Raw genomic sequence first — 27,498 nt, forward strand, 5'->3', positions numbered from 1 at the left:
CAGGGCTGAACACTACGGTCTCTGCATATCTCTTTACCCTCGTCCTATGTGTTTCCGGGAGGTCTCTCCCTACCTCCTTTACCTCTCATTTTTTCTTTATAATCTTTTTTTACCATTCTTTCATCCATTCCATTAAAAGGGAATGTTCCCTGATCGGTTTCTTATCAAAAACACGAAATAACTTTTTTACTAAATATTTTCCACATCCCATCTAGTAGATGAGTAGACCAAAATATTATTGGTTCAAATAAGAAATAGTGCTAGTGTTACGTACATATGTACGTTTCGGGTAAGGAAATCAAAGAGAGGAAAAGGAAGGTAAGCAAAAATGTCAAAAGAAAAATCTATGTATATTACAATCAAATATTTCCATGAATGAGATTTGAACCTATATTCATCGCATTTCATCAATAAAGACCATTCACCATCGATATTTATTTGCTATCGACATTAACAATATATATATATATATATATATATATATATATATATATTATAATAGATTTATTAAGCTGTACAATATTCTTCATTGCGCATGTTTAGAGAATTCTGCATGTGACGTTCCAAGTTTAAATCCAGTAGCTTACCGACCGCCGTCCTGTATGGACGTGTTCAGTGATACAAAGTTTAAGTTCGTTGGACTTTATGTGCGTGTTTGAATTTGTGTTTATATGGATTTGATACGGTAAGGATTTTTTTTATTTTAAATATTTAAATATTTTTTAAGTATGTTTTTTATTTAAAAAAATATGATATATTTTGGTATGTTAATATCTAACATAAATATCTAAAATAATCTAAATAATTTTAAAAAGAACAGCTGTTGGCCTGAATAGGAAAACTTTCAGATAATAAAATAAAAAAATTAAAAGAAAAAAAATTTTTTTTTATAAACAGATAAAAACACAAAAGAAATTTAAAACATAGCTGAAATATTGTAATAATATGATAATAAATTGTAAATGTATAAGGGACTGCTTACTAACATTATTAAAACTTAAATAATAATATGATACGTTTTTTTTTTTAGTTTAGCGCTGTAAGCAGGATACAGCAGAGTAGGCAGAAGGAATCTAGTGTTAAGACACTCCCGTTTCCCATATTCCGCCGATTCTAGAGGCATTGATTAGCAGATCTCAACGCCGCACTTTGCCTCGTTACTAGAGCGAGGAAATGAAAATTCAATAATAAAATATTAAATATTCCATTGCCTCGAGTGGGAGTCGAGCCCACAATGGCGTTTCCAATCACAATGTTTATTCAAATAGCAGTTTAAAATAAACATAAATAACTTAAATAATTTAAGTATAAGTCATTAGAATTTAAAATGACACCATAATTTTATTTGAACATAGTTATAATCTATTTGAAATAAATCCTTATTTAGCGTGACCAAAAATGTTAAATACGGTAAGCTACATGATAAATTGTTCCTTTAAGGAAATACGGTGTCTACCAATTTGGAATGAATTTAATTATACTAATATACTTTCCTTTTTTTTATTTTTTCGTAGAGTGACATTTAAAAATTAAATGAAATCGAATTAAATTTGATGATATTTATACATAAAATAATGGTGAAATACCGAAAAATTGTAGTATCTAGTTACATCAATTATATTGGAATATATTTTTTGAGAGAATGGTAAATTGAAAAATGTTTTAAAGATTTTTAAGTAGTGATTTAGTAAAAGAAGAGTGTTGTCTGGATTTACTTTCCAGAAGTGTCTTATTTTTAGAAATAATACTATTAAAATGAGTAACTATTAAAATCATTAATTAATAAATTAATTTACATAATTAATATTTTTTTAGCTTCACGTCGTATCTCACTGAGGCAGAGGGAATTTGGGGATCTAGTGTTAAGACACTCCGTTGCCATTAAGAAAGAATGTTATTATAATTTATTAAAATGTGTTTGTTACATATTTGTATTGGTCATACTTTAATAATTTTCCCAATTTCAACTTTTATACTATTTTAAATTAAATTCAAATAGAAGTTTTATTTAATAAAAAAGTTGACCTTTTTTACATTTAACCTTTAGGTTAGCTATCTAGGTTCAACACACATGAGTCATAAGCTCCCAAGGTTTTCACGGAAATGGATTGCGTTTGACATTTTTTTTAAAGTAATACGGTCAGTTTGTTTAATATGAAATGATGAGAATATTAAATTTTAAAAATACGGTTAAAAAAATGGTAGTGACTTGCTTATTTTTTTTTAATATTGCTTTTTTTTAATCGGTGTATATAATTTACATAAAAAGCTTTTAGGTCTAGATTTATTCAACTAATATGCTACGTTCTTATTTCTTCTTTAATTTTAGGGAACAGTTGAATAACTGAGGCCAGTCGTGATGCAGTAATGTGTGACTGTGAATGCGACAGGTTGTGGATTCGATTCTTACTCGAGGAAATTAATATTAAATATTTTATTTCCTTCCCTTTGATAACGTGGCAAAGCGCGGCGTCGAGCTCTACCACTCACCTCAATGCCTTTAAAATTCGGTGAAAAGTGGAGAATGGTATGTTTTAATGGGAACAGAGTGTCGTAACACTGGGTTCCCTTGATATTATCAATACATTTAAAAATATATATTAAAATTTGGAGGTATCGGGACTCAAACTCGCGTCCTTTAGAAACCGTCTAAATTTAGAAAGACTTTTATATAAAAAAGTATGAATAGATTTGTCTCACTCGTTCTAAACAATATCAATTTGTTATAGCGTGCGTACTCCTGTATACGAGTATGTACAAGCATTCGTTTCACTCACACTACGATGAACTAAGTAATTGAATGGAATTTTCACTTTCCGTTATTACTTCGCATTTAATTCTAAACAAGCACCTGCTTACTTTTAAATTATATGTGTTAGTTACAAATATTGTTCTAATGGTGTTTTATATGTCTATTTGTAAGATTTGTATATAAAAAAACCTTTATGAGGTTGTAAATCAGTTTTTGTATGAATTTCGAGGAATCCTTACTGCTAAAATTCTAATTTACATTGCATATTTCAGGCTATGCCTTGTCAGTTAGTCATTTAGAAACAGAATGAAAGTTTTATATAATATCTATACATATATCTTTCCTTCTTGACTACTAGAAAAAATCATAAATAGTAAAATCATAAATAATTTTAGTAAACAGTCTTATTCGTCTTTTATGTATCAATTACATCAATTTGGAGTAGATAGTTGAAAATAATTCTTTTGATTTTGCTCTGTAAGCAAATATTTTTATTTTATCGACTAGTAATATTCTTATACAGTTATTTAATTCTTATGTAGTTCTCCAAATATAATCAACTTTATGCCCTTACCGATAACCTTACTATGCCAACAATATTATTTAGTACGCGATTCATAATAATTTAATACTAGCATTTATTTTATTCATTGATAACTATCGATAACTTCACCTTTATATGGTATTTTGGAAATAATAATCAAGCTTTATAAAATAGGAACATTAAATTAAACATAAACTATGCCTTTATATAAAAAAAATACACGTATTACATATATTTTTTGTAATTAACTAGCCATTATCAAATTCTTTTATCGTGTGTAATTTTATTAGTTTCTAAAAAATATTTTTCTTATTAATAATTTAAGATTTTGTTCATACTTTACGTGTAGATGAGTACAAAAAACTTATTGATAATATCTTCGTCCTTTCCGTCGCATTGAGTAGCAAGACAGGTGAAATATACTATTCAATATCCATTTTCCTGTTACATTTCTAATATTAATGGTTCTGTAACATTTCGAGTACCGCTATTTATAGGAAATACAACTATTCCGAATAGTAAATCTATTTGTGGGCTAAATGATCAAAGCTCTTAGGCGTATTAAGTGAGAAATGCCGATCAAAACCATTAACGTATTTTCATCCAAAATATAAATACAACATATATGAAAATAGTTAGAAGATATTTTGCAGAGAAAGCAGTGAAATAAAATAAAATAAAATAAAATAATGTTTTAACGACTATTGGGAATGGAAAAGTCAAGTATCAAAAAGATAGAGTGTTGAATTTTGCCACTCAATACAAAATGAGATGAAAGTGGTCCTTAGAGTGAATTGTTACAATTCTCTCACAAAAAACTCTTACACTGTGTTCAACCTTTACCTTTCTTCTATAAATGTCATATCAGGCAAGCGAATCCGCAAGTGAAACGTATATCATAAGACATTTTTAAAAGAAAAAATATACATTTACTTTGAATATCAATCAAACTTAAATAACAATAACCAAAAAAAAAATGTCTTTACCAAGACATGTTTGTAAGAAAATAACATGACGTTCTATTAGACACGGGTCTAGTGACAGTCGAAAGGCTTTGTCCTAGATTTTTTTCTTTTGAAATGAATATACGTACAGTAGATATACAATTTCATATACAACGAGTAAATTTAGCTCCCACGCTATTAAATGTATGCACTTTGTACTAAATGTATATTTTTTCTTTTTGTATTAACTTCAGAGTGTATTGAGTTATCAATCCGTTCCCATTAATTTTCAATTTATTAAAATTCAGTTATCAAACCTCACCTTTTGCATGTTTATACGATGTTTATTTAATATAATATACATCTTGAATGTTAAGTATTTAGTATATTCTGTTAACTCTTAAGGCTCATATGGCGCAGACAAACAGATCCTCACTATAAAAGCGGCGATCTTAGGTTCATTTCACTCGGAGTAATTAATTAATATCATTTTCTCGTTTTGATAACAAGACAATACACGGCGTTAAATTCCGCCATACAACATACCAACAACGTCCCGAACAGAGTGACTTATCGCTACGCATTCTCTACCTACCTTCCTACGTCTAATTATATAAGATAAAATATAAAAAATCTAAATATGCAACCGAAAAATGCTAAATCAAATATTTAACTCAAATTTCAAGTCTGTGCCTACTAAACTCTAAAAGATAAGTTTAAAGCGACCATTTTTTTTTGCGGTCTCACTGCCATGAAAAGTCCATATTTGGCGCAGTAAAATGTTTTTAACTTTTAACAACGCTTTCGTGAAAAGGCTATAGTACCGCATGGGACCTCTTTATGTATTGACATTGTAAATATTTGTTCGAGTGCTGTCGCAGGCGAGGATGACAGACATAATGTCAAACCTACGTTTGATTGTTTTTTTTTTAGTTGGTGTCGTAGTAGAATATGTTTAAATATATATTTATATATTTTTTTAAAGTCTTATTAAACTATCATAAAATAAAACAGAACGGAACAAAAATTATAAACGGGTACACAGAAGCAATCTGGGAATCTAGTGTTAGGACATTCCGTTCTAATTCCGTTCTGTTCTCCGAATTCTGGTGGCATTGTTTTTAGAGTGGTGGAACTTAACGCCACACTTGTATAGACACCAGCGTGAAGCGCGATAGAGTGCAGAAATAAAGTTATTAAATAATTAATTTCGTTAATAGGAAATCGAACCCGCAACCTGTCGCGTTCAGCCTTAAATAATGATAAATTATAGTACAATATTATAAGCTTTTTCATATTTCATTATCATTAAACAAAGTTTAGTATTGACATAGTTGATGGATGAATCCCCTGAGCTCAATTCGATAACTGATTAAAAATTAAACAGGCACGGACATCCACAATTTTATTGTATTTTTGTTATTAATGACTTTTTACAACCTCGCCTTTAGTTTACTTGGGTGTTTTTCATATATTATTTATATTATATTTTTCATATTAGAGTTTATTGTTAAAAAAAATCAGCTTTACGTTGTATCCCGCACACAGCAAGGTACGCAGAGAATAAAAAGAATACAGTTTTGTGTGAGCGGGAGTCGAACCTATAACCGTCAGACGCCGTGCCACTGCAGTGCCGTGTCAGCACGTCCTGTTTGTGTTTATTTTTTACAACAATTATTGTTTACTGTTTATTACATAAAAATAGAATTAAACATTTTTAACTTACCGTACCGTTCTAATAAATACGTGACGAGGTTAGATCTCTCGTAGAATGCTTTAACGGTAGATCCCTCAAATGCCTTAGAGGCGTGAATTTCAAATTCCTAGTTCTACATTCTGGAAACTATGGTCTGTATTAAATATTTTCTCGAAATAAAAGTTTTTTTTGGAGTTATTAAGAACGATAAAATACATAGATAGATAAATAAATAGATAAACAAATTTACTTCCAGTATGCACTATGATAATGTGTGAGAGAGAGAGAGATCTATTGTAAAAACCATTTTACAACTGCAGCGTTGAGTTGCGTGTACGCAATACGCAATTCCCTCGGAATTTGGCGGAAAGTGAGGAATGGAAGAACTTTAATGGGCTGACTAGGTTTCTGGGTTCCCTCTACTATGCTGCTTACTGTGTGCGGGATACGGCGTAACGAAAGAAACAAATCTTGGGTAAATGAGATAACACGAAATACTGAAAATTGGGCGGAAAGTTGTGAACGCAGTGTTTTAACACTAGGTTCCCTCTGTCTACTCTCCAGTGTACAGGGTACAGCGTGAACCTAAGGCATGTAAGGCATAATGGCATTAGAGCGAAATGTATTAAAATAGCATTAACAAATATGTATTTCGTATTTCAATAGGCTTTGTTTCATATTCAGTTAAAAAGTTTATTTAGAGAACATTACATATATTTTGCATTGTTTAGAATTGTATAAAAGAAAACAAAAGTATTTCCGTGCCCTTGTACTGTAACACAATATAAATGTTGAGGACGTTGGAAGTTTTGGTGAAATCCCAAAACTTGGTAGTTTTTCCTTCTGTTTTATTCGCCACTTGACATATGTGACACTGACCAAACTTCGCTATTTTAATGACACCCCAGAGACAGGAAGTTAAAGACGGTTTATGGCTTTAGTTCTTTATATGCGGTCGCCTAGATTAAGATATTTGGCTATAAAGCTTTTCAATATATCCGCGATTATATATATAGCTTTTCAATATAGCAGGTACAGGGAGCGTGGTGTTAAAACACTCCGTTCCCCACTTACTGCCGAATTCCGAAGGCATTGCTTGTTAAGTGTATGATACATGCAATCAGATTATCTTACAAAATATTTTCTTCTAACAATTTTACCAAAAAAATATCTAAATTTGTAAGACTAGATATTCTATCTAAAGATATCTAATATCAGGCTTCGTCTAGACACTGCATTCTGAAAGACATTTACCTATTACAAAGTTAGCTTCGCAACTATTTAATATACAGTATGATATGAGTCATTGCACGTAAATTGAATATGACGTTAGGGAGAGTGTATGTATGTAGCTGGAGTTGAAATGCTCGTCTTGGGATTATGGGATTTAATATGATGGCTTTAAACTTATTTATATGTCAAAAGTAAACAAATATGTTTATTTTGTTAATTATTCATGAACTTATTATATCTTATTTTATATTAGTACTTAAATATTATATACAAATTGATAAGTAAATGACGCAAGACGCAATGCGTAAGGAATGCGTAAGGAATTTGGGGGAAAGTGAAGAATAGATCTGTTTTAATGGGAATGGAGTGTCTTAACACTATGTTCCCAGGTTCGCCGATATGTGCAGGATATAGCGTGAAGATAAATAATTAATAATAAGTTTTTTCAAACGATTCATTTAACATAAATAGCAGAGTAGACAGAGGTAACCCATTATTAAAACAGTCTGTTCCCCACTTTACGTCCATCTTTTGTTTCATTGCGTATTAATTATCCAAAGGCAATGAATCACTTTGTCTTCTCACCCCCGTATGAGAAATAAACGTACGATCATCGTAGTTACAGTTCGTCGTTGCGACAATGGCTACGACAACCAACAAACAAGTTATATTCAAAGTATGAGTATATATCTAGTATATAAAGAACTTACTTTTTCCAGTAATATGATTTCGTCGTTTTATATACATAATTGTTATAATAAATACAGTTTCTTTCTTTCACTATATAATAAAATTAACTTTTGCTACGTTCAATAGACGATTCAAAAGTGCTTACAATAGTATATTTGAATAAAGAAAATTTTGAATTAGAATGTAGTATTACTTGAAAACTTAAATACTAAGTATCTACTTGTGAAAGGTTTAATACATTCTAAGGTCAAATCCATTAACATTATTGCCTAGACATTATAAATATTCTGTAATATAGTATAGTTAAGACGCGAAGTCTCCAGAATTTAGCGGAAAATGGAGAACAGAGTGTCTTAACTATAGGTTAACTTTGCCTACCACCTACAGCGTATAGCTGTATTCCATACACAGGATGGTGAATAAAGCGTATGTTTTTTCGAAAATTGAACTCACTATTCTTGTAGATATTACTTATTCAATTTCACCAAATAGTCTACTATTATATATTAAATAAAATAAAATATTCATATAATTGTAATAAAAAATTTAAAAGGTTAACTTAGGGTCAAAAATAAATCTTATCTGGGTGGGTTCGCATTAAATTCGTTGTATCCTCAACATTAATCTTCAAAGCAATTGTGTTTAATTCCCGTTTCTTCCTTTCAAGGGTAATAAATCAAGTAACTATACATAGCGCGACGCTCGGCTTTGTTCGTGATACAATAATGCTAAGATTCTATTGTTTTTGTTCGTGGACATTGGAGTAAACTTTGGCCTTTATTAGCTTTGGTTTTAGTACAAAATGTTTACATGTTAATTATTATTAATACTATTGTACTTGTTATGGTATTTCCTTTTTGACTTGTACGAATGAAATAGGCTTAGTTTTGTATCTCAGTGTGTGCTGAGTGTGACTAAAGGCGATGTTAATGGGTTCAATTTCTCAGAGGAATTGATTATTATTTTAATTTTGTCACTCTGGTAATCAGACAAAACGCCACGTTAAGTTCCTGCACTCAATATATATACTATTTCGAAAATGGTCCCTCTATGGTAAATGGTGTGTTTGACACGGATATACTACTTATTCCGAACGCGACAGGTTGTGGATTGCATTCCCACTCAACGAAATGAAATATTTATTTTTTTCATTTTCCCTTTGTTAATGAGGCAAGGCGCAGCGTTGAGTTCCACCATTCCACACACAGTGCCTTCAGAATTTGGCACAAATTTGGTAACAGAAACATCTTAATAAGATCGGAGTGTCGTAACACTAGGTTCCATCAGCTTAACCTGCTATGTGCGGGAAACAGCGTGAAGCTAAAAAAACCTATTGAATACACACTGTTAGTATGACGACATTGACCCTGTCAATCGAATATATTACATAGCCGTTTACTAACCCTAGTTTATTATTATTCATAAAGTTAAACCCACATTTATTAAGTTTGGAGAGAAACAGCTATTATACCTCGATAGAACAAGTAATCTTCAAGTTATTTGGTACCTTCCAACCGTTAGATGGCTTCCAATAGGCACTGGTTCAAATCATGATATTTAAATTTTATACATTTTTTTTTGTTCTAACATTAAGCAAATCTTAAATATAGTTCTTTTAAGTTTAATTTTTATATGTGAAGGACTAAAATAGCTATGAATCCTTTTATAAAAAAGCTATTTTAGTCCTAAATTTACATTCATATTTTTTTAGAGACGTTACAACTGTACCAATATTTATTCTATTGTAATAATGGGCCTATGATATTTTGACCTTTGTTAGTAGGTATAATAAAATATAAAATAATATAACTATTATAACCTAGTAAATTATATTTTCTTGGAAAAAATAATAATGTTAGAAGCCTTTTTTATGTTCTTGTTATCTTTTATAATATAATTAAATCATAACTGGTAAATGTGAGCTTAGAAATATAAAATATCAATTAAACTGAAAAGCTTCATGACATCAATATTTGCAATTGAGATTTAAATTTCCCAATTACCTTTAAAAGTAGGTATATATAGTGACACTAGTAAAATTTAAAATAAAAAAATTCGATCAAAAATATTAGAACCTAAGTTTGATGAAGTGCTTGTATATCTTAAACTACTTATCCGTTTTTCATAAAACTTTTTCAAAAAAGAAGGCTTTCTATTAAAAAAGGCACTCAAATTTGTTTATTAATTTAGGAGCTATAGTGCCACAGATAAACATAAGACAGAGTTTAAAAACATTATATTATCCACTCCAGAATTATAAGGCGGAAACAACGCCAGAGCACGGAAATTAATTATATTTGAAATATTTTTAACAACATCTTCAACATGGAATATCTCAAAAATTATACGAAAAGTGGCGAACGGAGTGTCCTAACTCTAGATTACATGAGTCTACTCTATGCAAGTCTCTATGAGAATTTATATGCGAGTGAAATACAAAGTTGAAAAAATACAATTCTTTTGTCCGCTCAAACAGTGAAAATTGTACGCTTCATAAAAGCAACACAATAAAATATTATTAAAACTTTTCTTACTCTAAATAACGAACCAAATGAAATATGAACCACCACATCTGTGACGCAGTACATTTCTCCCTCACTTTTAATTAAGTCGCGTTATACTATATTTGTATAAAATAAGTCGTAAACAAACAGGCGTTGCATCGTTTCTATGTAAATACTGAACTAATAAACCAGCTTATCGACTGACTTTAAACTAGTAACAGATTGTAAAAACCGTCTCGTTTTTCCCTTATATCAAAATGTAGGTCACGAAAGAGACGGCATGAGGATTTGTGTTTCTATTCGTAAATTTTCAATGTAAATGAAATATTTTAATATAAGTGAAAATATTTCGAGATAATGTTGTTTGTGGAATTGGATAAAGCGTTTATGTTAATTTTGTAAATTTAATCTCCGGTATTGGTCACTGGTTATATTTTGTCAGTAGATTATAAGTTAAATATTTAATTGTGATGCCACAATGGACCATTTGGTAATATAACATAACGTTTCTATTTGTGAAAGTTGTGGTTTAAAATCTCATTTTCTTCTTAATCCCAAGAAAACTGGGTGATTTGAAGCCTCACGCTTAAAAAAATCATGCTAGCTTATGGTCAATTTTGGTAGAAAAATCGACCCAAATATAGGCTTATGGGGCCCGTTCAAAATGCTCATTAATACTTGCCTCCACCGTTTGAGTAGCTCGCTTTGATGATCGATTTCACTAACACTTTTCGAAGTACGTTTCAGAAATTAACTGTAGTTCTTGAAGTCAAAATCTTCGACATAGTAGTAGTTCGATGAGAACGTATGGCTTATTGGTCATGAGCGCCTGGACGGATTCCAAGAAGTATGGGTTCAAATACCATTTCGTTAATTTTTTATACGTTTTCTTAAAAAAAAATAAGTAAATTTTATATAATTACCAAGTAAATAACTATCAGATTAAGCACTAAATTTAAATATAAATTCCAACGCTTTCGTGATTCAACTAGCACCATCAGATGGTACGTTTCCTGCTTGTTACGTACTCGCACTCGTATCTACCGAGCGTCAGGCGTCAGCTGGTTTTCTATTCATTTCGACGTTGGAAATAGATTTTAAGTGGGGATTCGCAATTTTAGTACATTTGATAACGTTTAGTAGGTATATGAGGTTTTTTTTTATGAATTAATTAATTAATGAAAGACAGACAAATAATTAAAAATTGTTAGTGTTTTAATATCGTATAAATATGATTTTGATTATTTTGAGATCACACGCAGGCATTTTAGTGTTATTTATAAATGTAGATAGTATAGATTATTTAATGTAAGTGCCACTTTAAAAAACTAGTTTTATTTTTTAGATTTACTTTCATACTATCTCACAGTAGTACAGTAGTATAGGAAACAAGTCAGGTTCTTGTCTCAAGATATTTTGAGATATCACGAGTTGGATAATGAAATTTAACATTAGATTCCCTCTGCCTACCCTATACCCCCTATATGCGGAATATAGCATTGACCTTTTGTGTAGAAATCGAACCCACTATTATCATGTCTACATTCAGGTGCTACTCTACTCGTACTGTGCCACGAAATTTAATTTCTTAATTGATTCAATTAACATTATAAACAAACAATCAACGATATTTCTAAAACTAATAAACATTTCAAAATACAACTTCATTAGATTACAGAGGAAGCTCATAAAATTGAAATTGAAATACTGTTTGTTTTCATTTTATTGCAATAACATGAGTAAAATAATATTTGTTTGTTTTATGTTATGAGATTTTTCATATATTTGTTAAACTAGTTCTCTATAATTGCTTGTAGATATATATTTTTTTTATTTCTCGTTTTAATAATCTCTATATAAGAGGTTATAGAATGTTAAGACACTCCTTTTAGTCTACCCACCTGAGTTCGAGACAACGTGTTGATTTTCAGATTTCTAGGGTGCTATTTACCTAATTTTAAATATAAAAATTATATATAATGGATATCGTATAATATTTTGAACATATCCGTATGACGTGATAATGTACATAATTATAACCATTTAGATATTATTACTTTCAACGCTTTATTAATTCAATACCGTTTTTCTACGTAGCATGAACCTCTACGTCACCTCTACGTCGTAGACCTGCCCTAAATATTTCTTATACCACCTGTTTTTGGCACTATCTAACACAATAAAATATATTAAGTGAATGACACGATGAAAACATGTTCAGTATAAAAACCTCTGTCTTTGAAGGTTCTTTTGAAGGTTCCTTTGAAGGTTTTTTTGATGAAATTCGGGTCAACAGTCAAGACATAAATGTCACACATGTTACATTCATTAACATATTTGTATGGTAATATTAAATGGTTATGGAAATATTGCTCGGTGCTAAGGGAACGAAATCATGAATATATAATATGCCTATGGGGGTGTTTTCACCCTTAATTGGTAAATTTATTTTATTTAATATGTAAATGTTAAATAAATGATCAGAGATTTTGGTCAGTGGGTTTTTTTGGTGCATGGATTTCATTATAATGCAAAATATATAAAAAATGGTTTGTTTCTATTGAATAGAGTTTATTTTACTCCATTAGAAGTAATTAACTTATATACTTACCTTATAAATTGCTCTTGAAGATTTATATTTATACTTAAATATTTCTATCTAGGCAAAGTGCCGTATTAAATTTTGTTAAGTAGCACTCAATCAGCCTAAACCTAATCTCGAAAAGGGTCGAAATTAGGGACCAATCGATTGAATAATACTTATGATTTTTCTTGAGGCCAGTTATGGCGTAGGGGCACAAAGTGTGACTATAAACGTGACTAGTTGTGGGATCGATCCCTATTCGAGGAACCTCGAACTTGCAATGTGTTTGTAATTCGGTGGAAAATAGGAAACGGAGTGTCTTAATATTAGGTTCCCTCTACCTACCCTGCTGTGTACGGGAACCTGATAAAAAAATCCTAGGTTAATAAGGTTATTTTTTTTAATAAAAAAAAATGAAAAACATTTCTTACTCAAATCCAAATAACAAGTAAATTGGCCAAAAGGACAGTTTCCCTACCAGTTTTAAATGACAAGCCGATAAATTGCATCGGTCCACGGACGTACTCGTATAGTGTAGTAAAATAGGTGCATTGTTATACTGAATAATGTATGCTGTGACCACAGTGAACACTGACGTATACAGCTCGATTGGAACTACAGTAAATACACGCCAAAAATACATACGCTCACGAGTAGGATCGCTTGTTAAATTGTGTGAAAGAGAATGCTTTATTTGATACTAGCGGACGCGCGCAGCTTCGCCTGCTTATTGCTTAGGGGATGAATTAAAATGAACCACGAAACATGTATCTAATGAAATATTCTTAAGAGTCTCATTTTCAAATTTTGTAAAAATCAGTGGCGATTTAAAGATTTTTCCATACGAACTTTCAACCCCTATAGGGTTAAAAAATTTCAAAATCCCTTCTTAATGGATGTTCAAATTACTAAAGTAAATATCTGTCTAAATTTCACGTTTCTACCATCAGCAGTTACGATTGTGCGTGCGTCTTATCTCAGTCAGTGAGGGGACTAGTAAACTAGCGTCTTGGGTTTAAAAAATTTAATTTATTTAGGAATTCAGTTTAGTTAAGAGGATGTGGTGGCTTAGCGGTGCGATTGATGGTTGTGGGTTTGAATTCCATTTGAGGGAATGCATGACTTTCATTTCCTCGATCTGGTAATCAAAGTGTGAAGTTAATTTCTGCCACTCTATACTACCTGTCTACCCTACTATGTACGGGATACAGCATCAAGCTACAAAAAAGCGATGAAAATGAATTCCATAGTTTTCTGACAAAATTATCTTTTTCATTTTTTCATTCAAAAATATTTAAGTTTTGTCTCACATGAGCAAGGCGAATCTACCATCGAGACACCGCACCCCGCATTCCACCCAATTTTTGAGACATTATACTCGGAACTCAACCCCACGCTTTGACTGCCAGAGCGAAAAAAAAAACAATTTCAATACTACTCGCTATAATTCTCTTGAACGGGTATCGAATCCACTATCAACCTAGAATCATTCGTTGTCTAACTGACCACAATGACCGCTACTTCTGGAACTTTATTTCGGATCTAATTTTATAGTCTACGAACATAAAGTTGTGGGCAGGAGCTCGTAACTTTGGAAATAGATATATCTTTGAAATCTAGCCCATACGGCCATCCAATACTAAAGTAAGTATAGCCCGTTTTAGTTATTAACCAGTTGGTAAACTTACATTATATACAGATTAAAGTATAAACTGAAATAAGTAAATTAAGAACAGAATCTCTGTTTTAGATATTTTTGTATATTAAAGGTATTATAAAAAAGAGAATGGGCATCATGTTTTATTTCGCACATTTAGGGACAGGCAGAGAGAACATACTGTTAAGACACTCCTTTCTTCACTTTCCGACGAATTTTCGATGCATTGCTTATTGACTGACGAAACTTAACACCAGACTAGAGAGCTGACTCTTCTTTACTACAAAAAGAGTGAAGCTGTTATATAAATTTAATTATAAATGATTATATAAACATCTTACGATAAAAAAAATATTACACTTTTAATATTATACTATAATATTAAATTAATTTAATTTTAAATACATACCACTTCATAATCACCATATAATGAACGAAACTAAATAAACTATTATCGATCGTCGCTCAGTACCTGAGCGGACGTGGGCGGGTCGTTAGAAAGCAATACATACACTTTAGCGAATGTGATTGATGGCCGGAGTCACCTCTTGTTCCATTAAATCAATAACTAGCAGGAATATATCATTATATTTATGCTATGGAAATTTCGATATAATCAACATAATATTTTTTTTAGGTCAGTCGTGGCACGACAGCTTGCGGGTTCGATTCCCACTTGAGGAAATATTTATTATAAATTCCATTTGCTCGCCCTAGGAACAAAGCCCAGCGGTGAGCTACTCAACATGCAAAGCCTACAGAATTCGGCGAAATGTCGGGAATGAGAGTGTTTTGACACTAGGTTTCAGAGGGAAACTACCTTTAGCCCATGATAACACAGTAGGCAGAAGGAACCTTCTATAAATAATTGTTTTCAACAATCAAAGTTTCATAATAATCTGTTGAGAAGTTTTAGAGTTAATTTTGGAGTGAATTTTTAATATTAAGTGACAATATGGCCCTAAAAATATGTATTAATTTTACAACGACAATCTGGCTGTCAATTTAGATAAAAACAAAACTTTTAAAACAATTATTCATACTAAATTAATCCTTTAATTATTCAACTATGCATTACGTTTTAAAATACTATTAATATTATTACTGCATTATTAATTCATAGTACATAAATAATATAATAACATTGATTTTCCTTTAGACATTAAGTACTATCAGTTTCTTCTTCACTTCAATTTAATTCGATGTAGAAACGGCGAATAGCGCAAGCCAAGGACTTGGATTTTATAGAATCTTTTCAAGAAATCTCCAAGATAACGTGCAAAGATGCACTAACATCAGCAAGTTTGATATTTAAATTCAAAGAAAACCCTACAATATTCATGTTGAATGAAAATAATGGAAATCTTTTTAAGTTAACATTTCATTATGTTGCTGTGTAACTTCATACAAATAAATATGTTTATACAAACTTGTGAAGAAAACCTGAGCTTTAGTTTTGACAGCTGGGTAGTGTTTGACAGTATTTCTTATAAAATATTTTCCTATCCAAGTTAATTGTTGTATAGCAGAGTTAGCAATAATAGCTTTCTTTGCTTTTCAACATGCAATATCGATATAAAATAAGGAAGAAAGGTGAGAAGTGGAGAATAGAGCAATTTAAATATATATTTCTACCATAGATCTTACTCGTACTATGGCAGGTTTGGATTCCTATTGGGTGGCAGAATTGTTTTAATTTTGCTCTGATCGTATGACAAAGCGCGGTGCTAAGCTCTACCGCTTACACTCAAATATTTAGCAGAAAGTGGAGAGCGAAGTGTCTTAGCATTAAGTTTAAACCTGCCTACCCTGCTATATACAAGACTAGCGGCCCGCTCGCGGTTACACCCGCGTAAACTATGTTATTATTAATTTCTGTCTCCATGACTACGTCCTAGTGATGTCTATGCAAAATTTGAGACTCCTAGCATTTGTAGTAACGAAGTTTCATACAAACTTTCGACCCCAAAAACAACCCCTTAGAAGTCGAATATTGCAAATTCCCGTCTTAGCGAGCACCTACGTCCTATAAGTAACTCCTATGCAAAATTCAGATTCCTAGCACTTGTAGTTTCTGAGATTTCGTGATGAGTGAGTGACCTTTCGATTTTATATATATAGATGAAAGCTGTACGTTAATCTAAAAAAAGAAATTAACTTTTGTACAGAATATATAAATATTTAATTTTAATACAAAAACTAACCAAAAAGAAATACAAAATCAAACTATCGTTAGTAACAGTCTACTTCGGTAGTTCTTTATCACTACCGAAACAAAAATTTCCAGTAGCTCTTCAGTACATAAAAATTAAAGCTTGACGCTTTCCTCTGGGAAATGCAAAATAGACAACTTTAGACATTTCTACGTTCTCGACTTTACTAAATTCATAAATCAGATCGGTGTTCTACTTACGTGACGTTTTCAGAAATAGTCTTAGTTCGGCGTGAATTTGAGACAGAAGTTCCCCAACTAATTATGTTAATGTTACCTAGCCTGGGAAGTATAATTAATATTGTTATGTATATTGTGGGTGATTAGGCATATAGCGATACGGAACCTGCTTTTAGAGGGTTATAATTTAATTTTTGATGCCTTCTAAGCTGTGGATTTTGTTAGATATAAAATAAAGAATAGTATTATTGTAATTAATTTAAATATTAAACGTGTTACATAATTATAATCTTATTTGACGATATAATTATATCTAAGTATATAAAAGTCCTTCGTAACTGAGTAACTGATTGATGTTCAACCCTTAAATAGATCGGTGACAATGGAAAGTAGAAAATTTTGAGTGCCTTTCTCTCCGCTTCCTTGGGAGTTCTTGTATGGCAGCACTAGGAAAAAAATTAAAAAAGGAAAAGTACTAGTTTTTTTTTTATTTTGTCAGTATTATTGATATAATTATTAAACAAATATTATTATAAAATACAACTATTGACGTAAGCATAGATGCGTAAAGTACACTTTAAGAGTCTAAAATGTTCGTTTATATTGACAGAAAAAAATTGAGATACGAGAAAAAATTGAAGTCAAATAGACAACGATTAAACCAACTCAGTAGTGGTTCGTAGAGAACGTTCCTAGTGTGTTGCGGTCGAAGCATTAATGTTTATTCAATTACTTAATTAAAATTAAAGAAACCTTTTAATATTGAGTCTATATTTATACAACTATATATAGATATAGCTTTACTATGGACATTGAAAATAGATACAGTGTTTCTATATCTATTTTCAGAATTTCCATCTTATTAATCAATGACCTTTACTCCATTATGGCTTATTAAATATAATTTAAAATGTTATTTTTTTATTGTCATGACTAGCTCATGTACAAACTGTCATTTGTCATCAAAAATGTCATTAGTATGGTAGAGACCATGGTGACACAGTGGTACGTCTTATAGTAATGCGATGGATGTGGGTTTGATTTTCGCGGCGTTGAGTTAAGCAATTCAACATGCAATATTTCAAATCCAAACGAAAAGCGCAAAACAAAGTGTCTTTACACTAAATTTCTGTGCCCACTTATTCTTCTATATGCGAAATATACCTTTAAGCTGAAATTTATCTTCATCCTAGATGATTGTATATTAAAATTACAAAAGGGAAAGTTTCTATGCCAAAAATAGAAATCCTTTTCTTATCAGCATTGTCAAAGTTTGCAATTGAGTGTAATTTAATAAGCAAAGTCTTTCTATAGTCCATTAGCTATTTATATCAACTCTTTTGTCCGTTTTGGGAGGACGTGCCTAGGACGCCCCGTAATTTCTATCAAACGATTAAAGATTCGAAATTAAATGGGATTTTACATTTAATAGTAATATAAGAATCCTGTAAGGGATCACCTGTCGTGATAAGGCCGACTTTACAACACATTTGTATTTCGTATTATTATTTTGTAGAATTTATAATATTGTTTGTGTAACGAAGCTTTAAAATGATAAAATAATAAAATTTGAGGTATGTATAAGATATCTCGAAATTCTTAAGGAAACGGGAAAAAATAAAAAAAATACCTCGTCAAGTTTACGCAAACAAAGTCGCGGGTAACGACTAGTAACCATATAACAATTTATTTAAACATAAAATAGAAAAATATAATTTTAATTTAAGTTCTATTGTTAAAGGTAACTTTACTATGAACTAAGTAGAATCTACACTTACTATAAAGTTTCTTACTTGATAGATATTGACTTTGCCAGTATAATTGACGATCCTCCCTAAAGCGACCACAATCTAACCTAAGTGCTTGATGCCCGATGTTTATCTCTAATGATAATTGGAGTCTAAGTTTCACATAAACAAGAACCTTCAGAATTTTGCACGCAGCAGGGTAGGCAGAGGGAACCTAGTGTTAAGATACTCAGTTTCCCACTTTCTAACGAATTCTGGAGACATTGCGTGTTGAGTGGCAGAACTCAAGGACTCAACGCCGCGCTTTGCCTTCAACCCAGAGCGAAGATATGGAAATTAAATAAATATTTCATCTCCTCGAGTGGGGATCGAACACACGACCAGACATGTTTTTTGTGCCCCTGCGCTACGATTTGTTTCTGCTGGTCTCTGGCAGACTGGTAGATAATTAAAGCTGGACAAGAATAAACTGGACAAGACTGGCAGTCATAAAACTTTTTCTGAAATATTAAAATAAGATTATGATATTCATCTATAGCGAAAACCACCAACAAGATAAATAACCAGGCAATACGATAAAACAAATATACAACAAACATAACAAACACACGAAAATAACTAAAACCTTTTAGATTTATCACAAACCTCCAAAAGCACGAAAAAAATAGAGTTTATTGTGATTTCAAATAAAACATGAAGTATGAAAATAAATATTTTCAAGTCAGGAATAGAGTGGGCAAATAAACAGAACGCTTTTGACCTTAAAAACTACCGAAAAATACTTTTATTTTTTCATCAAAAATATTTGCAAAACCGAATAATAAAATCGGCCTTTATATACCGTGAAACCGTGGAACTTAAATATTGTATACCTACTTCTAATAGTATTTGTATTGGTATGTTTTTTTTTTGAAAAAAAATGCATATAAATTGAATTTTATAGCTTTTATTATTTTAAAAATGAATAAATAGAATATGAATTTAAGATTTTGGGACGCAAATAAGGTATTTTGATAAATGTTAGTTTTGGGTCTACTAAATATACTTACCACAGTCTATAAGTAAATATTAGATATTCCCAATAGCAGTTAGTGATGCAATTTGTACATCTACCATTAATAAGAATTGTTTTTTTTGCATTAATTTTTAGAAATTGGTTTTTGATTGCTTATCTATTAGCAAAACATATCAATAGCACACATAAAGACAAAGAAGAAAGTGAAAAGGCATGCATATTATTGATATTTCAAGGCGCAAAAAAATCAATTTATTAAAAAAACGCTCAACTGAAACTAGCCAAAATCGACTTTCAATATACGTTTATAGTTATAGTTTATAAAAACCATACATCCATACACCATTATCCCGTTATATAATAGAATAACCACAAACAATGCGGTACTAAAGTTAGTTAGGTTTACCTTACTTACCTTTGCCGTCACATCGTCTAACCGAGTTTTCTCTAAAAGCAAGCGTGCTCGACTGCTCGTGCCCCACAGATAACTTATTGAAAACTTGAATGTAACGGCAAATTCAATGGATCGATGCTGAGGACGTGCTGAAGACAATGGCGTGATCAAAGTTTGATGAAAGTAATTTAGAATTGTTGGTGGTTAGTGTCTGCTTAAGGTAAATGCTTGAGTTGACTTTGTGTGTGTGGTTTAAAAATATGTTAATTTCACACTTTGGAAGATAAATGTTAAGAAAATGTGTAAAAAAAATATCGCGACTTGTGCCCAAGCCGGAGATGCTTTCAAATATTTTGTTTCCTATATGAAATGGGTAAACGATTTGAATTTATAGAACTTTAATTATTTTTCAAGCAAAATAATTTCACAATTCTTCGCTATACTCCAAATAGCCTCAAACGTATATTGGAAATAAAATCAATTTTATTACATTTAAAAATCAACATGTTTTAATGATTTTACAACATGCTGTATACCAAATTAAAATATGAAATATTGTATATAAATGGCCAGACCATTTGTTGAATAAATAATTCAATACCCCATTTCCAACTTAATTGACTACTCCAAATAAAAAAAGGGCAACGTTATGAACTCGTTAAAATAGCCCACAAAAAGAAAATATCGTTAACAAAACTCGAAACTTTTGTTTGTAAGTAAGTTTAATGGCTATAAGTTATGCTTTATCAATTCAATGCTCTCTTCATTCTTTCATTTGTTGGCTTGGAAAGTTTTTTTTTTACCTATAATCTATTTTAGCTTATATTTAATGATAATGTCAAAATTATATGGAAAGGGTTAATGAGAAAATAATGATTTGAATTGTAAAATAAGGAGTTTCCGATATTAACGCCATCTACAGGTGCAATTGACCTCTTACAGCTAGGTGGTGATAGCAAGGCAAGGAAATTTTGTGTCCTTCCTGGGAAAAATAAATTATTTTCATATCTTTTGCATACTTCTGAATAGATAGTTTTTATAACAAATTACTTAAGGTTTCTGATATAATAGTTCAAAATAGTTTCGACATTAAATTTGTATTTAAAAACCTCTATGGCTAAGTATTTTTAACTCTATCTTGTTATCAGAGAAAATTTACATAATTTAGTCCTTCGGGTAGTAACTGAACACCCAACCATCGAGTTGAAAGTTAACGCGACGACCCCAAATATTTATGCCTCATTCAATTATGTTTCAAAATTAATAGCTATGTATTATAAAAAAATGGGTATTAATATGTCAGGCACAGAAATTTTAAACCAAAAATATATTTTTATAAGCTATCAGTGTAAAATAACTAAATAACAAAATGAACATGGCTGTTTAAATTTATATTTACTTGTATATAATACGTTCGCAACAGCCCCGACGGAAAGTTGAGCAGCTTTCGCTCTGAGTTGTGAAAACTAAATGAGAACTAAAATTTTACTGTATTTTCATAAATATCGTCGAACATTTTTCCGCGTTAAAATTTACTTTTAACAATGAAAATCCTCAGTGAACTTTTAATCCGCTTTTGAACTTCCAACAACGACTTCACTTTGGAATCCTTTAATCTGACAATGAAATATATTAGTTTGTCACGACATAACGTGAAACAAATTAGCTTTAGTTATTAATTAGGCTAATATGTCTCCATGTTAGACTATGAGCCCTAAAATTGTAAATATTCATTAATTATACATAAAGGTCAATTACAAATTAACAACACTATGGTATAGGTTGAATTATCGGATTGCACACGCGATGATTGTGGTTTTGAATCCCGATTGTGGTTGATTTTTTAATAAATACTATAGCACTAGAGGCCGTGAAGGGGTGGAATAGCGTATGACTGCGAGGGTTGTGAGTTCGATTTCCACTCAGGGGCACGAATTTAATATTTTCACCTTCTCTCTCTGATAACAAGACAAACGCGGCGTTGAGTTCTGCCACTCAGTAAAAAATGTCTCGAAAATGCTGCCTTATCGTTTTCACTGTACTTTATTGGTCATTAAGAACAACTTGTGATTTTTTTTTCTTCTGCTTAGTCGTAAAAAGTTTTTCATTTTTTAGAAAAAACACATGCATGTAAAATATTTATAGTTAACAATAACATGTAAGAATTCAGCTTTTAGATATAAGTACACACTATCGCGTGATGGTTAAAATTAATAACACTTCATAAACTATGAGTTATGATTACACTAATTACCACTAATTCCTAATCAAATAGGCACCCGCGTCAATTTACCGTGGTCATATTATAAATGATTGTAATTTAAAAGTGATACTAATATGTTTTTAATATAAATAATACCTCATATATATGTTTAATATATATGCTAATTTAGTGCAATGGGAAATCGTGTAACTATAAACGCGGTCGCTGTGGGTTCAATTTTAACAGGGTAGACAGAGGGAACCTAGTGTTAAAAATTCCGCTTCCCATGTTTGCTGAAATCTAAAAGCTGCCACTTAAATACCCTATTCACAGTGGTTAATTAACATAAAATATTAACATAATTTCTTTTAAATTGTTACAGATAGCACGAGCATTATGGAAGAAATCATAAAATATTTTATAATAATCGCCTCGTTGATGACTGCCAAGCTGACTGTCACTGAGAGCAAAAACGAGACGAAACCCAAAATTGATAGACGCCACTATCAAATGCCAATTTTCATTAACATTTGCGACATAGTCGACAGAAGATCGAAGGTCCATTGCTACTGCGACAGTAATAAGCCTAAAATGGCGACAAGGGCCGACTGCTGGATATTCGGTGGTGGATTAACAGAGGACGATCCAATATGGCCGAGCTTTTCGTCCCAATCTGAAATAGAACATCTCATGTTCAACGTTCGAACTGACGAAGCTTTGAATTTTATACCTGCTAAAGCTATTGTACGGCTCGATAGGCTCAAACACTTGTCGATACAATTTGGAACAATTAAAATAATTTATCCTTACGCCTTCACAAATTCTTCGACGATACGCCAAATTGTATTGAAATCCAATAAAGTGAATAATTTGGAGAAGCATTCCTTTTCGCAAATGATGATGCTATCGAACTTAAGTTTAGATGATAATCAAATATCGGAAATAAAAATTGACGTGTTTTTCAATTTGCCCAACCTTCACGTCTTACATTTATCTAATAATAACCTGAGTCTTCTCCACGAAGGTTGTTTTAAACATTTGAACAACTTGATCGAACTTAAATTAGATTATAACTACATATCAGTTATAACGAGAGAAATGTTGGAGGGCTTGGAGAATCTTTCTCGATTAAACTTGAGGAATAACAAAATAAATATGATAGGAAACTTAGCTTTCAGTGAGTTGTGGGGCTTGAAAGAATTGATGTTAGATAATAACGCTATAGAATTTATATCGGAGCGAGCGTTCGGGGGGCTGACGCAATTGAGAAAGTTGACGTTATCTGGTAACAAGTTGGCAACTTTTTATGAGTACGTTCTCGAAGATATAAGAAGTCTCATCGTATTAGATTTGAGGAATAACCTTTTGACGACGATATCGTACGAAACAATAAGGCCCGTTGTAGAGAACGACAAGGCTCTATCCTCTGTGGTTTATTTAGACGGTGAGTATCCAATATTTTGCATGATTAAAATTTCCTGACGTTAGTCTTTTGTGCTTTAGTTGTGGCCTACTTATGAGGCTAGAACTGCGATTAATGTCACAATACAATACTTGTCAAGTCTGTAAAGGCATACTTTCTAAAACTAGGTTACGTGCATTGGCAAAGTATAGGGAAAGGGTAGTTCTAGTATATTATTTACAAAAGATATGGGCGCTTTTGAAAAATTATGAATAGAATGACTAGTATATGAGTGCATTATAAAGAGGTCTATGTTAGATGGAAATAATGTATTACTTGGAGATTGTAATTGTAATATACGAGATGAGAAAATATCCAACACAATTTCTCAACATTGACAATACATTCAAAATAGAATGGATATAGTTTTAATTAATATTTGTATTGAATAAGATATTATAAATAATATATTTAATTTTTAAATTTTAAGAGTAATGAACAAATTGAAAAAGTTACAGCTTCGAATCCAATGATATTTTTATATTAATATTTCTTTTTATTAATATTCATGTAAGTTTATAGTCCTCGTCGCCAATATAGGTTTGTACTATGCTCTTATATAATTTATATATAATTATTTCTTGGAATAAGGACGATTGTTAAGAGCTCAATAGTATTCCATTGAGCCACGAAGTTCTCTTAATTATATTAACGTAATTGTTAAAAAAATACTATATATTGCCTGTATAAAATTAATACTGTAAAGCAAACAAATCCTCTATGAAATATTCATCATTAACTTTTAAGTAAGCTATTTGCATTACCCTCATTGCAAATAGGATTAAAACTTTGGACGGTGGAGTTTGTTACAAATTTAGTTTTGCCTCGATGTTTCTTTTTATTTCCGTAAACAGAAGTTCATTGTGAGCGGGGCTCGGTTATGAAAATCAAATTTTCATTTCTTTTTTGTCCTTTTTCAATGCAAAAGTAAGGAAGCTCGAGAAGTTGGAATGAATAGGTGTTAAAGCCACTTTTTTGCAATATTTTTCAATTTTATTTGGTGAATAATTTTAAGAATTTCACCGCCAAACGCCGCGAGCAAGGTTTTGTTATACTTTTGCATTGTTCTTGAATTGACAATCTTCGAAGTTATGAATACGCTGGTTTCGAAACATTGTGATAATTTTACGTCAATTTAATTAATGGGTTACTTACGTAATAATGGAATAAGGGGCCTCTATAGCTTTACGCTATGTCCCACAGTAAGTAGGGGAAACCCAGAAGTATTACGACACTCCGTCCTAAGCGCACCGCCAAATTATTGACATTCCACCTTAAGTAGCGGAACTGAACGCTGTGGCGGGATAATACGGAAATATGGGGGAAATCGAATGTACAACCCTAGACTGCACCACCACGGCCTCAATAAGTTCTTTTCAACACGAGAAATATTCTTCAAAATACAAAAAAAAATACAATACTTCTTCAGCAAATAACATAATATTATTTCTTATATCGCCCCAAAATGATAGAACACCACTCACCCGTTGTTTACCGTACACCCGTTCGGGGTTAGATATTTGATGTAACGTAACGTATACGTCACAAAGATATACAATATCGTATTTTACAGATACTATTACACTTTTATTTCCGTTAACGTATCCGTAAATCTGTGTCACCGAAACCTATATTTTAAAAAGGATACTATAAATTTCGCACGCTTCGATCCATGGAATGGGGTTTTATTAGATAACATTGCTCGTTTATTGGGGCTGTTATTACTTCATTGTGCGCAATAGAGTATATTATTCATGAATAGGTACCTCGGGTGAGGCTCGAATTGATGTAAAAATCGTACTCTGATGTAGGTAATCCAGGTGAAGTAGCTCGGTCTTACGATCTGATTTAGGTCTTTGAATGGTTTCGGATGGTGCTAGATTGAATTTTAATACGAATTGAGTACGTATACTGTTGAATTGTTAAAAATGTGGTTTGTGGTTTTTTTTTATGGTTAATTTTGTATTAGGCTATTAAATATATAATCAATATGCCTACGCTGATTTGCAAATATAGATTTTTAACAATTTTAAAACGTTATTCCTCACTTAGAAAAGATATTTTATTTAAAAAAAATGATCTTAGTGGAATTTGAACGTGATCTTTATGCATACACATAAGCCACAGAATTTCCACATAAATGAAGCGAGAAAATTAAAATAGGAAATATTTTATCCTCAGTGGGGATCGAACCTACAACCGTCGCGCTTACTAACATTTTTATAGCATCAATAACATTTTGACTAGTGTAAATAAAACATAAGGCAGTAAAACAGGTCACGACACGAATTTAAGATTGTAAACCGACGAAAAGATCAAAGTCGGACTTTCTACTAAATTCTAAATTCTAAATACAGATCTTGAGCTTGAGCTTTTACTATGAAAGCTTTAAATAAAATTCTCCACATACGAGTATATCGTAATATACTTTCACAATTTGTATCGCACATCCCTATAAATAGATCGTACAAACAACTTCAACATAAGTTATATTTCCTTGCTCGTGAAAGGAAAGCGCCTCGAGCAGCGCTTAAACTGTTCCTTCATTTGTTACCAAAATTTTAAGCCTCGTACTAAAGGATATGGGAAGTTTACTTGTATTGAACTTGTATTGAATTTTGGCTCGAAACTTGTTGTAAATTTCAATTCTAAATGGTCATGATATGGGTTTATATTGAATCTTCTCGATTAGAATTTGTATTTCATCTTCGTTGTTTGCGTTGAGTTTCTGTTTTAATAATTGGGCGGAAAGGGGAAAAGGGAGTGTTTCATCAGGCTGAAGGGAATCTTGCTATATGCGTGATACAGCGTGAAGATAAAAATAATATTTTATTAAGTTATCGTTTTCATCATATGCACAAGCTTTTTCTACTTTCCAAATCGTAGCTAAGGTTATATTGTTTCATCCATCACTTTTTATGTAAATACGAGTACATTCGTTGGTGATACCTAACTCCTCATTTATCTGGAAAGGAGTGGAAATGGAGAAAGAAGTGTTAGCACTTATTACGATTTATCTTTAATGCTATTTGTGGATATATACCACTAGGAAATTCAAATTTAAATAATATACAAACGTTTTACATTAGTTTATTATCTATCCTACTAAATACCGAAGACGAGGGCCATGATAAAACATTTACATACATGAAGCTCAAACGACGACGGTGTCATTGTGAATATTACATGCGGTAAATATTGAAATACTCTGGAGAATGAAGCAACCTCTTACGATTGAAATAATAGTAAGTACAGAAGCGGCCAGTTTTAGGCCCGCAAAGGCACAATCTTTCAACTGTAAACACGAAAGGATGTGGGTTCCATTTCCATTGGAAGCAAATGAAATATTTCATAATTATTCTCATTTTGTCGGTCAAATAATGAGAGAAAAGCGGAGTTTAGTTCCGCCACTAAATACGCATTGCCTTCAGAATTTAGAAGTGTTTTAATGGGAGAGTTTTTTTTAGAATATGTAGCAAACTGTATTCTGAAGAAATTTATGTTTTCTCTTTATCTTCCGTATTTGAAACGTCGCACGTTGACAAAAATAAAAATAATAACTTTCCTGAAGTTGGAATCGAACTCGCAACCATTGCGTTAATAGGCAGATATTGTCCCACTACGCCAATATAGCCTTAACACATGGTTACGGTTTATAATAAATAATTAATTCTAATCCA

At 31.5% G+C, this 27,498-nt stretch overlaps 1 protein-coding gene across 1 annotated transcript in view; it reads left to right on the forward strand.

Annotated features, from left to right (window-relative positions):
• Nucleotides 1-590: 590 nt before the first annotated feature.
• LOC146530684 (uncharacterized) overlaps nt 591-27,498 on the forward strand; it is a 33,186-nt gene continuing 6,278 nt past the window's right edge. Inside the window, exons 1-2 of the mRNA XM_085199550.1 lie at nt 591-685; nt 22,739-23,800. Coding sequence (XP_085055676.1) covers nt 22,753-23,800 — 1,048 coding nt within the window. The 5' untranslated portion in view covers nt 591-685; nt 22,739-22,752. The remainder of the gene's footprint in view (nt 686-22,738; nt 23,801-27,498) is intronic.

Source organism: Heliconius melpomene, chromosome 16 (genome assembly GCF_056956725.1).
Source record: "Heliconius melpomene rosina isolate 202511_hmr_F chromosome 16, ASM5695672v1, whole genome shotgun sequence".
Lineage (NCBI taxonomy): Eukaryota > Metazoa > Arthropoda > Insecta > Lepidoptera > Nymphalidae > Heliconius > Heliconius melpomene.